The sequence below is a fragment of the Grus americana genome, chromosome 28 (genome assembly GCF_028858705.1).
Source record: "Grus americana isolate bGruAme1 chromosome 28, bGruAme1.mat, whole genome shotgun sequence".
Classification (NCBI taxonomy): domain Eukaryota; kingdom Metazoa; phylum Chordata; class Aves; order Gruiformes; family Gruidae; genus Grus; species Grus americana.
This window is the reverse complement of record NC_072879.1, coordinates 3,559,605-3,574,076: the sequence shown is the minus strand read 5'-3', so window position 1 is coordinate 3,574,076 and position 14,472 is coordinate 3,559,605. Positions and strand designations below refer to the sequence as shown.

The window sequence follows — 14,472 nt, the reverse complement described above, 5'->3', positions numbered from 1 at the left end:
ATTTGGTTTGTTTTCCCCCCTTCCCTCCCACCCACCCACTCCTCTTTGAAGCCTATGGTTATCCCTCGCTCCCTTCTGGCACACTCACGCCAGAGGCAGGGAGCCAGCAGCCGACAAGGCCCCTTTCCCGGGAGGCTGCTGCAGGATCTGGCATGCTGGTCATGAGCAGGCTGCCCCGTTCCCCAGAGCAACACCCGGGGCTCCTCAAGACAAAAGAAGAAAAAAAAAAAAGGGGGGGGGGCACCTGGTGGGAAATGCAGAGAGAGTAGAGTGGGGGGCTCAGAGCCCCCGCAGTGCTAACATGGAAACCCTTCCCCGGTGGGAGACACCGCAATGCAGACAAGCCCTCCAAGGGCGACGGAGCCCATAGATGCTGCTCAGCGGGGGCTGAGCTCAGGGATGCTTTGCAGGGACGCTTTGCAGGGACCCAGCTCCCCCAGAGAGCAGTGACCCACGCGACACCTCCCTTCCCACCGAGCTCCTCAGCCCTACAGCCCTGACCCTCCTGCGTCCCCTTGTTCTACCTACAGGCATAATCCCCCTGCTCCTTCCAGCCACATCCCCACATGGGTCCAGCCCTGGGGGGGCGGCTGGTCCCCGTCCCAGCCCCCCCAGCTCAGCCCCGTGGTACTGGGTTAGCCAACGGCACAGCTAGCGTCACCTCCGCTGCCAGGGAAATGGGGGAAATTAGCTGAAATGTCTTGGCTTTAGTGTTTTGGTTCTTTGCTAAACCACGTCATGCAACAGTTCAGCCAGCGAAAAGCCGATCTTTCCTCTGGGATGGGGCTGATCTTAAATGCAAACGTGTCCCATTTAAGGGACAAGGCACTAAAAAGCAAACTACATCACCCACAGTGGCAGGTGCCAAAAGCAGAGTTGTACAGAGACAGAGCTGCCACCCTCCTCACCCCAGACTTCTCCATGACACTACAGATCAGTTCCCAGCAGATATGACTTGAGACTACTTGCCTGTGCCACTGTACACTGGCCACAAACACCCGGGAGAGGTCAAATCCCCTCGCAGAGGTCACCACCAGCAGAGAGGACAGCACGTGTTTCCTCAGGGCCGACCAGCACAGGAACCGACCCTGCTGCTTCTGAGCCCAGCCAAACGCATCTCTCCTGGGATGGAAGCTCTAACTGGGCCACGGCAGCTTCTGCCCCCAAACCCACTGACGAAGGGAAGTTCAAGGACAGAAAAAAATGGGGCTGAACTGCAGCTTCTGCTTTGGTTATTGCCCAGGTTTGCCCTGGCGTGAGCAGATCTAGTGTTTGGGGAAGGTCTTAAGCTCCTCTTCCCTTAAGGAGAAGAAGTTTACCAGGTTTCTCCTCTGTCTTCTGTGGCTCTCCCAAGGATGTCTGAAAACGCCCTCCCTGTTCATACGCAGCTGCTATTCTAACCAGAAAGTTGCCACACGCACACACACACACATGGTCTGTCCCAAATCAGCTCACACTTGTCAGCAACAGCACCTGGACTGCAGAGGGGACTGCAGGGAGCAAAGCTGGGGCAGACAGGGGCAAGGAAAAGCTGCAGCCAGAGCTGACCGCAGGGCTCGAGCAACCCCTGAGCCTCACAGCCCACCAGAGTGAACGTCTCCTCCTCCCTCCCGACAGTCCCACGCGCATCAGCCCCTCTCGTACACAAGCCCACCCACGCTTTTCCCAGGGGAGTTCACCGCAGCCCCTTTTCTCTGTCCCAGCTGCTCTGCCTCTGCTAAGAGGAATTCATGGGTTAAGGATGACGGTGAAGTGAGAAATAGTAACAAACGAAATCCAAGTGCCTTCCTGGCAGTCCAGAATTATAGTAATAGGGACTCAAGACAGGCTCCTCAAGTCTGGCCCCCAGCAAGGTTTGGAGCTAGGCGTACTATCCGCTGGTGCTGGGCAAGGGCCGTGCTCCCCCCGGTCCCCAAGAGCACGACCCAAACGTCTGTCCGGATCAGCATCCTCCACAAAGGCTGGAGAGGTATCTGCCGCGCTGCTGTTCGCAAGGCAGTTCTTGCCACCAGATTTTGCTTGGCTGTCCGAGCCCTCGACAGACTCAGTCTGCTCAGGAAGGGAAGGGCTGGGGACGGAGGCCCCCTCCTCCTGCAGTGGGACGAGGGGCACAGCCGGTGCCGCCTCTGCGGCGGGGGAAACATCTGCTGCAGCCACCACAGATGTCGAAGTGACTTCAATGGTGATGGAGCCCACAGCCGTCTCTGGGTGGTCACTGCTGACCCTGATGCGGGCAACCAAACCAGAGGCAGTGGCAGCATCCTGAGGGTTCCCATTGGCCATGGCTTCGTGCACCACATTTGGCTCCAGGAGGGTAGTGCTCAGGTCAGAGAGAAATGAGGCTTCTGTAACGATGGCGGCTGTCTCAGCTACCCAGTTCAGATCACTCCCGACAGAAGCCGCCGTGGCAGCGGCGATGACACTGGAGGCCTCACTGGGAGTCAGGGCAGCCGGGCTGCTGCTCTCCCCAGAGGCTCCGGCGGGCAGGTGGGGTCGGCGGCTCCCCACGTCAATTGGGGCAGCCGTAGTGTTGTTGTTGAGGTTGTCTTGGAGCGTTGTCTGAGTCCCCTGGCCTACCTGCTGGTTCTGCAACAGCATCTCCTGGATCCTGATTTGCTGGAGGATGGCTGGCAGCTCATAGTGATGGAAGAAGTAGATCATCGAATGCTGGAGAAGGCAAAGGGAAAGGAGTCACTCCTTGGGCCTGGGCTGTGAGCCCAGGCATATCTTAGAAAACTACACTTTCCTCTCGCTGTAAAGAATTCGGCTGCTCTGATAGCCAAGAGGTTATCTGAAATTTAGAAAGATTTATCCCTTCTACTATGATTCCTGCAAGCTGCCGTCAGAGCTTTTATAGTTTCTCTCTGAAGACGGGCAATAGAGTACAAGCCCTCTTCCCTTTGAAGGGCTGAGAACAAAAACGGTAAAGGCATTTCTCTGGCTGGAAAGAAATCCTTGGGGGGATTTTTGGGAGAAGGACAGGATAGAAATCCTTCCCTAACACCTTCCAAAACGCATTTGACATCAGACTGTTGTCAGACACATGGCTGGATCTGAGCCAGCAACCAAAAGGTCCTTCTGTTCAATAGCCTCCTTCTGCTGTTCCATTTCCAAACCAGGAATTATTTCAATCTCTTACAAATATTGCTACTCAGACTCAGCTTGACAAGAAATTTGATAAAGCCCAAACTGCTTTGGGCTTTCCTTCACTCTTTAACAGCACAGCCCGTGTGAGCTATCAGCGATGTAACAGTGCAAATCACAAGCGGCCAGACCCCGAGTGCCCAGGGCTGAATTCAGAGGGTGGCTCCTGTCTCCACACGGCTGCTGCACGAACCCGCAAGCAGAAGTGGCAGCGACTCACCTGGATGAAGAGCCATGAGGTGACGAGCGCCAGGCTGCTGTACTGCCCGTTGAACCGATAGTGGTAAGCATAGAAGGCAAAGTGGTACAGATAGAAGAACCTGGACAGAAAGGCAATAAACATCAGGATACATCAGTGGACAGGACCACGGTGAGTTTCTTTCTACTCCTAACTCTGTTCTCACACGTGCGGTGAGTGCTGATCCCTGCCAGCTCTTACCTGAGCCAATGCCTCTTGCTCGTGTTGGTGTGGCAACAGATAGCGTCATATTGATCTGCCAGCCACACAATAAGGATGATGTAAAACGCAGTCGTGGTGTCATTGAAGAACTCTGACATGATGGCCTCCATACCTACAGGACAGAGGGTGTCTGACATCGGCACACTGCAAGGCACGACACCAGACTGGCAAAGGGGTGTGTGGTGGAACCCTCGGTCCCACGCAGAGCTGGGGCTGCATGACTGCACAGCAGAGACCACGGCAGGGTAAACCAGCTCTGCCTAAAGCAGCAGCGAAGGGCAGAGGTGTTTCACTGCTGACTGCGGTCACTGCATGGCCAGAGGATCAGCTGGCTCTGGACAGCACAGATTTCAGGGTTGGGGTTTTTATTGTTGTTTTTTAAATTCAAATTGTGCTAATGCAATGTCGTCACAGGAACTGTGAATCTGAAATGAACTACAGTGACAGGCAAAGCTTCAGTTTATGTGATTTCCAAATGAACTCTTTCCCAGGGGACCCAGAAGGACAGTGTAGATCACTGTGCCATCAAATTCCAGAGCCTTCCACCTCGTGATGAGCGGACACGCTAACCACCTGCCGTGGCCAGGTCAGCACAGGGAATTATACTTTCTAACGACCCCAAAGGGACTTGCTGCACATACACAAGCAGTGAGCTGATGTCCTTACCTACTAGAGCCAGAATGACAGTGAGGAGAGGAGCTGCAGGGAATGCAATTGTCATGTTCATTTCCAGCATCTGTAACAGGTCAACTGCAAGAAGAAAAATGTCCTGTAACATGAAGTGGACATGGGGCCAAGGAACCCTCCACCCCACATCACTCCCCATCCAGAGCACTGCGATGTGATGTCCTCTGTCCCAACTCCACCGTCCCTGAGACTCGTCAAGAGACAGAACAGCTCTCAAACACGGTGACAGGGGTATGGGGGGGATGTTTTCCCTGGGCAGGACTATTCTAAACGGGGGACAGTCAAGAGCATGTGCACGATACACTGTGCCGAAGCAGGCACAATGTCCACGACACCCTAAATCCCTTAGAAAATCCTTACCAATGAAGACAAAGATCTGATGGTGCGAGTAGCGCAACAGCATTGAAACGGACAGAGTCTGAAATGCGAGAACAGAAGCCAGCATTAGGCCAGGGAGCCACTTTCAGAATCACACTACAGTAGAGGCCCAGACAGGCAAGCCTGGGCTTGCAACGTAGCACAGCGTGCTGAGCGTATCCCATGTTCGTTAGAGCTATGCAGACCGACTTCCCAAAGAGCAATTAGGACTTCACAAACAGCAATTAATCTCTATATTACTGCAGTGAAATAGACAGTAAGTGATTTGTTTGTAAAGAGATTGATTCTGAATATTTGAGCAGGGGCCAAACCAAACAGCAGCAGTGCTGGAACCAGGGTTCCTTCCTGTCCCACATCTGTGCTCCTCCCAGCAAGTCCCAATGTCTCCCCAACAAGTCACCCAGCACTCAGTTCCTCCTCTCTCACTGGCCACAGTATTACTGTGCAAGGAGCTGCATCAGAGGATGGTCAGACACAAAGGGAGACAGCCACTCAAGACTATGAACACAGACTCAGTTATCACTTGGGATCTTGTCTAATACTGATATGTAATCACCTTGTCTCACACAATCACAGGAGTCTCGGTTCTATCTTGATCACTCCTGGCAAGTTCGTTATGCCTGTTCTTAAAAGTCTCAGAGGACAAACTTCTGCACCCTGTGCCTTGCCAGCTTGAATGTTTTAACATTAGAGACTCTCTAATGTGAATCTCCCTTCTGATAACAAAACCATTACTTCCTTCTATTTCAGCTCCTCTGTTTCACTGTTAGAATTTTAAAAACCCACATTAAAAAAAAAAAAAAACCAAACCAAAACAGAGTAGAACCTCGTACTCCACCAGCTCAGCTTTAAAAGCTGATGAGAGCTCAGGCCTGTGCTGTTACATCAAACATATGCTGACCAGCACTGGGCTCAGAGTCCAGGCAATGCCCAGCTCCTGTCAACTTACAAATATGACCATGATGACAAAGGCTGCCAGATATGACGTCCTAGCCATCCACATGCTGACAAAGCGATAGTGCTCCCCAGACACCACATTGCGAAGGAAACCTGGAGAAAAAACAAACACAAACACACAAGCTCAGTGTGATTAACCCACACCTAAGAACAAACTTCCAGTGCCTTCTAAAGGAACAGGGTTTAAAGCAAATCTATGGCAACACCTCCTCACAGCAGCACTCTTATTGTTATGCAGTGCAACGAGGTGGTAGGAAATCACGTCTGCAGATACCTCTCCCCTCCTGCTTGTTTCATTTTGTCCTTGATAATAACATCTCTACATAATGCAGGGAGCAGTTCCCTGTATTAGAGATTAATCAATAGTTGGAAGATGATATTCATGCACCCATAGAAAAAACATCAACTGCTCTGCACAGCTGCTGAAAGCAATTCCTCCAAGCCTTACCTTTGTTTTCTTCGTTTTCAGCTAAAGCTTTGACACTTGACATCAGGATGTCATCATAACCCAGGAACTCATCCAGCAACAGGCGACTGAACCTGTCCCCAAAGCACTGATCCCTGGTAGGATCTAGAGAGAAGACAAAAAGCCATTCAGGTTGCTCAGACCTTAAGCCACAGAGGCAGCAAGGCAAGCACACAGTCTTCTCATCACTCCAAAGGACACGTTTGCCAGCAGACCCGGGTCTACGCTCGGACTTTTAGCAGTATAACTAAATTGGGCAGGACTGGGAGGGAAAATGTCACACCCTGACAAATCTAGCCACGCTGTCAAAATGCTAATGTCAATCAGGCCTTAAGAATTACATCAGGGCTGTCACACTCTCTGGTGGCACAGACATGAAGGGAATCTGCTTCTAGGCTTGGACTATCCCCCTAGGCTCACCCCAACTAAGGGCCCAGAGAAACAAGTTCTGGTACAACTCAGAGGGCCAGGCCAAGACTTGTTAGCCATCAGCTGGCCTCAGCATGACGCTGCTGGGCCCCACCACCCCCATCCACCCTCCGGCAGCAGAGGACACGCAAACACCTCCCCATGGCTCCAGGCACTAACGAAGGCTGTTCAATTCCATCTCACAAAGCTGGTACTGCATTCTGCTGTACAAACACTGATCAGCTTGTAAAAATAACCCCGATCTAGGCAAAACAGGAAGCACAAACAGAAATATTTTTTCAGTAAATGACTAGGATACTTACAAAGGAATTTGTCTAGCTGAATTGGAAAACCCAGGTCAGTAAATAGACATTTAACAGGGAAACTGCCCATTCCCTACGATGGGATCACTGCTTAATACTCCAGCCCAGCTGTACTGCAGTTTGATTAGGAGTAAGTAATGAAATCTAGTCTGACTGCTGCACTAACAGCTTGTTACACATCAGTTAAGTTCACAGGCACGAGAAGGTTTGAGACCATACTCCTGACTTGGATAGGTTTTAACAGAGCAAATGCCAGAAGAGAAGGCTGTTCCAGGAAAACAGGCTGCTGGTGCTAACAGGGGCACAGAAGTACATTGAGACAGCGCCAAGCAGATCTGCTTAGCATCGCTCCTGACACATGCACAATTGCTCTTGCCACTGGGCTCTAACATTGTGCCGCTGCCGCTCCACGCTGAGCCTAGATCTTCAGTACCACAAGGCTCTTCCTTCCTCAATGAGAGAACTGTGCTGGGCATAACGTTAGGGCTCACTGAAACAGGCTCCACCATTTCAGACTACTCCTCTTGAAAAGGTATGACCTACTAAGGCAATGAAGACTCCACAAAGCAGCTCTCCTACGTGGAAAGTGAGCGCCATCATCTGTTATAAATAGTTTCCACAAGACTAAAGCGGAAACGGCACGCAGGTATCTCTGCAGAGCACCTACCCACCCCTGCACCAGAGCGGGCTGGCTCTGTCACTCACCCAAAGTCACCACCATGACTGGGATGCTGAGGCGCTGGCGAGTGCTCTGGGACAGGCGCAAAAACCCATACTCCAACGAGTACTCCACAATGTACTCTTCCTGCGGCCACACTGCAAGAGAGGGTGGGAGGGGAGACTCAGCAGCAGGGTTTGCAAACAATTTCCAAGAAGAAATAGCACCTCTGATTCTCTCCCTCCTACTATGTTCTTGAAAAGAGAATCAGTTGCAAACACAGGCTCCAGTCTTTCTTCAACCAATTAAAAACAAATCAATACAAATTCTTTGAAATTGCAGCCTGTTGCCTTGACACTAGTCCTTAAACTTCTGGGAAAGCTTCAGGGCAGCGGTTCCAAGCTCTGTCAAGCGTTTTCCTGAATCTGCCCACATCTTTGCCTGGTGAGCCCTAGGACTTCCTGTTCTTGCTCTGTTCAATTTCTGCTCTGTTGTTTAGGAAAACAGCAGGAAAATATACTTTACACCTGCTGAACGCCAAGCAAACACTCCACAGGGCAAGAGCACTGCACTTCACAGGAGACAGAGGTCACTGCTGCAATTACACATCTTAAAACTAAAGGCAGGAGCAATTAGGGCTTTCCAAAAAAATTGTGGGGCCTGAAGTTTCTATTTTTTTTTCCTTAAAGAAAGGTTCAAAATAGATGCTTTTTGCTACATCACCTCTGAAAGGACAAAACCTCCTGCTAAGTCAGAGCCAAGCAATTTAATCTCTGATCTTTCAAACTGTCACAGCGTATCTTGCAAAAGGTGAGGGGAGGCAGCTGTCAGGCATCTCACAGCAACACAGCAAAAAAGTTAAAAGCGTACAATAGCTTAAAAGAAATGCACCTGCCTCTTCCGGCTTACAGCAACACATTGCTGATAGAAATGCCCACTTTACCCCCCCGCCTCCGATCCCACTTCTTGGGCAGCAAACACAGGCTGGTGTGTTTGTTTCATCTTTTGTTTCCACTATAAAACAGTTTTAAGCTCAAATGGAAATAAAGTGTTCAAATATCAACAAGAGAATTACTTTCTTTGTATCGTAAAACATTTTTCCATGGTAAAATATTTTGTCTAAACACAAGAAACCTGGAAAAAAACCAATAAAAAGAGGTATTTGGGACCCATTTGAAAAGATTAATTTTTAACTACGTTGGGAAGCAGCGTGGTTCTCTCTCCCACCATGCTGCTGCGTCATTTCCAACTAGGTGTTCAGCAAACCAAGGCACAGCCCATCAGTGCACACAGCACTGTACAATGTGACTCTCGCAGAACTTAGGCAACTATTAATAAAGGTATTGCACCAAAAATATTTACTGCTCTCTAGTCTCACATGACTGAATGATATTAAATTCAGGGCTAATGAGTCCTGGATCAGCACAAACCAATGCAAGACCAAGGGAACAGTGCCACTGCAGTGTCCAGTCTCACAATCCTCCACAGCTAGAACACCCAGTACTTCTGAAGAGCAAAGAATTCCAGTTTTTCCAGGCATAAAAGCATAGGTGAAAAAGGCAAATTAAATAAGAATTCAATTGCCATGTTTCTATTTTAACATCAATATTTTTTAATGTATTTCCTCCCCTAAGCACTAGAAACAGAAGTTTTCCAACACCGGAATCCCACTTTAAATATTACAAAGCCACTAAATCTCCTTCTAGACTTTATGAGGCATTAGCAGCTTAAGGCGTGCTGGAACAAGGGGAGGGATAAAGCAGGATGATATCCTGAATGATGCAGAGCAGCAATGCTGTATCTCGCAATCCACTAAAACTCGCTCGGTGGCTTTCAGGATTAATTAGCTATTCCAAGTACTGGCGTTGACCCAGGGACCCAAAGTACAGCCCAAACCCTGTTAATACAAGGAGGAATGTGCGCTGTCAGTGGGATCCCTGCAGCTCTCAAGAGCATGGCAAACTGCTCAAAAGAGGGAGGTTCACATTCATCTGAGATATCTGGCACTGATCACTGCAGAAACACAACGCCAGACCAAGAGGCTTCAGCAAATTTCACTGCCCAGATGACCCTTGACTCCCAGCCTCCCTCCAGCCGAAGGAAAGACATTGCTGTGGATCTGTTGTTAGTACTGACAAGATTAACCACAGGTGAATGCATCGGGGAAGACATTTAAGGTTACGATGCACGTGCCCAGAGAAGCCAGAAGGAACGAGACGTGCAGGGAAAACAGGCGGGGCAGGGGAAGGAGAGAGCACACATAGCAGTGTAAGTTGTCTTTACCTGCTCTGGCTAGCATCTCAAACTCGGACACAGTCTCCCTCAGAGGCTGCATACCTTTAGTGGCTGCTTCACTAAATGAGAACTCCTGGCTTTCGTTGTGGGTCAGTGCCTCGGTGCTGCTCACCCGGGATGGCTTGAGGAATACCTTGGGCTCGATATCCAGCTCAAACTGTTGCAAAAACCGCAGCAGGGAAAGTCATGTTAGCAGTCACCTCAGCTCCCACCTTCTGTGCTCCCTCTGTGCCCCCCACGAAGGCCTCTCCCACCAAAAGGAGCACAAGAGAGGCCGCTTTCTCAGGCTTTAATTTCTATCTTAAATCATCAGAGGCTAACATGGAGATTCAGGAAAAGCCAAGGGACACCCTCTGTTTCCAGGTGACTATGGGATCACAGAGGGACTGTGGCATACTTAAGGTGACTGCACTAACAAACCATTTTTCCCCAAACCAACGCCCAGGTTCTCATCCCCTCCTGTGTACACAAGAAACACGTATTTACCTTGATAGAGCTATTTTCAAACATATCCACAGTCATTTCCTCTTCTTCCTCCTCCTCTTCCTCAGCTGTGGATTCAACTACCATTCCTGGGAACTTCTCAACGCCACAGAATTGCAGGAAGATGGGGGCTCGGCTCGAGTTGCGCTGTATCTCCACCCGCAAGATGCCATCGCGCGGCCATTTATCTCGCACGTGTTCCAAGCAGTTAATGGGTGAGCGGGAGAAGGCAATGTGAATGTAAGCCAGGATGAAGAGCACAAAGAGAGCCTACACACAGTGAGAAACAAAGCAGAGACCATCAGCCCAAACAACCTTGGCCTGTTTACAGGCTCTCCAGTTTTAACCATCTCTTCTTTGCCCATGGGTTAATTTGGACAAATGGATTTGCAAGTGGACAAGAGTTTTTATGCTTTCTAACCCTGGCGGTCTCTGCATCAACAATAAAGTGGTCCAGAATCAGGTAATTTCAGCACTACTGTATCAACAGGGAAACAGAGCAGAGACAGTAGCAAGAACAATCTCCTCCTGGTCACGAGATCAGAGCTGCCACTGATACCTGTGGGTGACACATAGCCTGCTGAAAGCACAGGTCACATGCACAGGCCTCAGCACCATGTACGGTTCTCCAAACCAACACTGTCCCCAAAACAACTGCACCGCAGGTGAACCAACCGAACAGCACCAACGTGTAACAACACTCCAAAGCATATTGAAAGGAACAGAAATGCACCCGTGGCTTTCAACCATTCCCTCCTCAGCACAAAGCGTTTCCTGTTGAAGCCTGGAGAAGACTGACAACTTCACAAAGGCAGACTAAAGCAAACCTCAACAAAAGACAACTCAAACCCACGGCAGAACCCCCAGCTTCATGATACAGACTCTGCCATGGCACAGGTCAAGCTAGCCAGCCGGGGCTGGGCTCACAGAGCATCACCACTCCCTTGCCCTGGCTCACTCCAAGGAACACCTATAAAGCCACAGCAAAACAAAGTGGACTAATAAAATTCATTCCCTACAGTGAAGATAATAAATCTAGCATGATGTTACTCAACGTTGTCCAAAGTTCACAGCTGAAAGCTCTGAGAAACGCCAGTACAGTAAGCAGTACAGCTGCATTTCATACATTCACTTTCCAACTGCATCAAGATGCTCATTCCTGATTAAACTAGCTGTCCTTGCTACACATCGTTCTTGACCTATTTGCTATGAATAAACAGACTGGTAAACATCGCATCTGCAGAGGAGCTGCATAGGAAGATGCTAGGGAAGGTAAATCAGAAACACCTCCCTCGTGGCAGGAGGAACCACGATGAAGCCAGCAGAACCACGAGCAGTTTCAGGACTCTGAAGAGCAGCACGCAGGACCATGGTCTCTGACTTCACCTCCTACCAGCACGCTGCACACAGAGCCGAGACCAGGCTGGAGTCTGGCTGACTCCTAACCCTGCGGGCGGGAGCGGGCTGTTCTCTGCAGATGCCCTGGGAATACACTTAATTCCTCAGGAGTGGTTTGATCAAAAGCAGAGAGCAGCAAGAACCGCTACCAGCTGGACTGCTCACGCTGCCTGACAGCCTTGCCGGTAGCACCATCCCCATTCCTGTCTCCCTATCTGCTTGAATCCAGATATACAAGGGGGGGAAGAAAAAAAAAAACAAAACTAAACACGTTAAAACCTTGCATGTTTCTTGGGAGGGGAAAAAAATGTATATGTGCAATAGGAGACAAGTTGTCCAAAAGGTCTTCTTGCTTTAAACGCCTGAATTTTAGAAAGTCAGAGCAGAAGCGTGCTGTTGTCAACTGGCAAGCTCCTCTCCCCCCAGCCCTTACTCTAATTTTCTGTATCATTGCTGGTGAGAAGTATCAGCGTGTGCCCTGAAGCCACGGTGCAGAATTTAACCAAGGGGCAGTTCACCCCATGGAGACTGCCAGGCCCCTCTGTGTGTCTCCAGTTCTGCACCCACATCAATGAGAAAGTGGGCGGTTTTCACCCTGGTACATAGAGGTGTGATACTGTGCAGGGACAGCTGAGGGTGCTGCTAAAAAGAAATAGGGTTAAAATGGGGTTGTGCATTAACCGCTTCCTGAAAAGACAAGACTCCAACAAAACACTTACAATCAAATATCTCACGTATGCAATGTATCTAAAAAGTGATTGCTTGGAAACAGAAATAGAACTCTCTCATGCCCGCATCTTGGACCTGACCCATACCAGCCTGGCTGCCCATCAGGGTGGCTCTGTGATTCCCTTTTTTCCTGAGCTCTGGTAGTGGGGGGACCACCACAGATCATTACGACTACTCATGTCTTTCTCACAGAGAAAAGGTCCACAAGAGTTCAGTGAACAGCCTGGTGTAGGTGGCCCAAACGCAGGCTGCAACCTCCAGCAGAGCCAAGCTTTTTTGTGTTTATAGGGAAATTTATGTCTTAGTGCCTCAGTGCAGAGGGAGTGTCCACTCCTCCCCATAAAGCCCCCATAAAGCTGCCCCTCACCTTAAGAAGGACGAAGAACTCGAAGACGCGGCGGAAGGAGGGTGGGAAGAGGCGAGCGTAGGTCACTGCCATCTTGAAGAAAAGCGCGTGGAAGAGGCGATCGCGAACATTAATCAAGGGGTTCTGGTTGAGGTTGGGATTGCGGACGCCCCGGTTGTTCCCCCCGGCAGCCCCGCCTCCCCCGTTGTTGTTGGCCGGGTGGTGGTTGTTGGCGTTCGGCTGGTTCTCGGACATCCTGACGCTGCGGCCGGGAGCCGAAGGGCGCTGGCGGCGCTGACCTGGGCCGGAGGAGCCGTTCCTCCTCCGCAGAGAGAAGTCGGGGCGAGGCGGCCGCTCCGGAGGGGCCCTCGGGCTCGCTGCGGGGCGCCGGGCGGGCCGAGCAGGCGCTGCCCCCGTCCCGCTCTCCTCAGGGGTGGCTTCCCCGGGCCCGGCTCGGCCTCCTGCGCGCAGACGCCTCCCGAGCGGAGGACGGGTCAGGCCTGGCGGGGCCCGGGCCAGGCCCCGGCGCTCAGCGGGCCGCTGCCTCGGCGGCGCCCGGGAGCGGCGCGGCCCGAGCAGGCCCAGCGGGGACACGGCTCCTGGGCCGGCCCCGGGGCCATGGGGGGGTCCGTCACCGGGGCGGCGCGGCCCTGTCGGGAGCGCAGCGAGCGCCTCGGTTGTCCTGACGCGGTGCGGAGCGGCCCGATCCCGTCCCCTCAGCGCCCCGCCGCCATCTTCCTCCACCGGCACCGACAACGACAACAATGCGCCTGCGCGAGCACTGCTGGGGAACTCTGGGACGGTGGAGGACAAGCGCCGGCTCCGCCCCGCCCCGCGATGCAAAGTAGGCGCACTCCCGCCATGCACCACGCGCAGCCGGCCGCGCCGCACGGCAGCTCAGCTGTGAAAAAGCCCAAATTTCTGACAAAAAGGAGGATTTCAGTACGGAAAGAATGATTACAGTTTGGGGTAGTCGCTCTGTGAGGAAAAACGTAGGAGTCTGACGGAGGCACTCGCCATGACGCCAAAATTACTGATTGAGGGAGGTTCAAATACTGTCGCGGGCACAGCCCACATCGTGCTCGCTTCGGCAGCACATATACTAAAATTGGAACGATACAGAGAAGATTAGCATGGCCCCTGCGCAAGGATGACACGCAAATTCGTGAAGCGTTCCATATTTTTTTTCGGGCCACCCGGCCCAATAATTTTGGGACGATAGCAGCCCCTGGCCCTAGGGTTGCCTTTAGGGATCCCCACTCCGAGCCCGGGGTGCCCCCAGACACGGCCGTGCAGGCGGGGGGGTGCCAGACCCCCCACCCACTTAGGGCAGCCCCCCCAGCCCCATCCCGCCATAGGAGAGGGGTCCCAGGGGTGCAGGGGGAGATGGGCACCCCAAAACCCTCGCGCCACCCGGCCTGGGTGCTCAGCCCAGCCCTGCTCGGGTCCTGGTGCGGTGCAGGTCCCTGGGGGTACCTGGCTGAGATGAGACTCCCCGCCCCGCACTGGGGCACCTTGGAGAGGGAGGGGGCAGAGAGGAAGGAGCCCCGGGGGGTGGCGGGCAGGGACCCCTGCCCAGGGACCATCCTGGGTGAGGAAAACCCTGGCTGACCTTCGGCCACTCAAGTCATGGGGAAGGGGCTGCAAGGCGGCAGCAGGGCAGGGGGACGTGCTGACTGCTCCATGCCTCTGGCACGAGGGCTGCCCCCACCCACTGCCCCCCACCCTGTGTCCCCATGT

General features: G+C 52.0%; 1 protein-coding gene and 1 non-coding gene across 3 annotated transcripts; one reads left to right on the top strand and one right to left on the bottom strand.

Annotated features, from left to right (window-relative positions):
- Positions 1-40: 40 nt before the first annotated feature.
- On the bottom strand, positions 41-13,496 carry TMEM259 (transmembrane protein 259). 2 transcript variants are annotated; one of them, XM_054805928.1, is made up of 11 exons: positions 12,754-13,496; positions 10,263-10,529; positions 9,765-9,933; positions 7,529-7,639; positions 6,075-6,197; positions 5,619-5,719; positions 4,652-4,709; positions 4,271-4,354; positions 3,584-3,716; positions 3,365-3,464; positions 41-2,667 (listed from the first exon to the last, which is right to left on the bottom strand). In XM_054805928.1, the coding sequence occupies exons 1-11, from the start codon at positions 12,985-12,987 to the stop codon at positions 1,819-1,821; spliced, it is 2,229 nt and encodes a 742-aa protein (XP_054661903.1). In that variant the 5' UTR covers positions 12,988-13,496; the 3' UTR covers positions 41-1,818. The 2 variants fall into 2 exon arrangements, with proteins under 2 accessions (XP_054661903.1, XP_054661904.1); XM_054805929.1 differs by having other exon boundaries at positions 9,819-9,933.
- Positions 13,497-13,810: 314 nt separating this feature from the next.
- On the top strand, positions 13,811-13,917 carry LOC129197480 (U6 spliceosomal RNA). Its single transcript, XR_008574328.1, has one exon. It is a non-coding gene; the product is annotated as a U6 spliceosomal RNA (small nuclear RNA).
- The last annotated feature ends 555 nt before the right edge of the window (positions 13,918-14,472 follow it).

What these genes read in the sequence shown, in the direction of transcription:
- TMEM259 (XM_054805928.1), bottom strand. Translation starts at nt 12,987, where the DNA reads ATGTCCGAGAACCAGCCGAACGCCAACAACCACCACCCGGCCAACAAC. An exon ending in TGAGATGCTAGCCAGAGCAG is followed by an intron (nt 7,640 to 9,764) that starts GTAAAGACAACT and finishes CCTCTCTTGCAG; the next exon opens with TGTGGCCGCAGGAAGAGTAC. An exon ending in AGCAAGAGGCATTGGCTCAG is followed by an intron (nt 3,465 to 3,583) that starts GTAAGAGCTGGC and finishes CTTTCTGTCCAG; the next exon opens with GTTCTTCTATCTGTACCACT.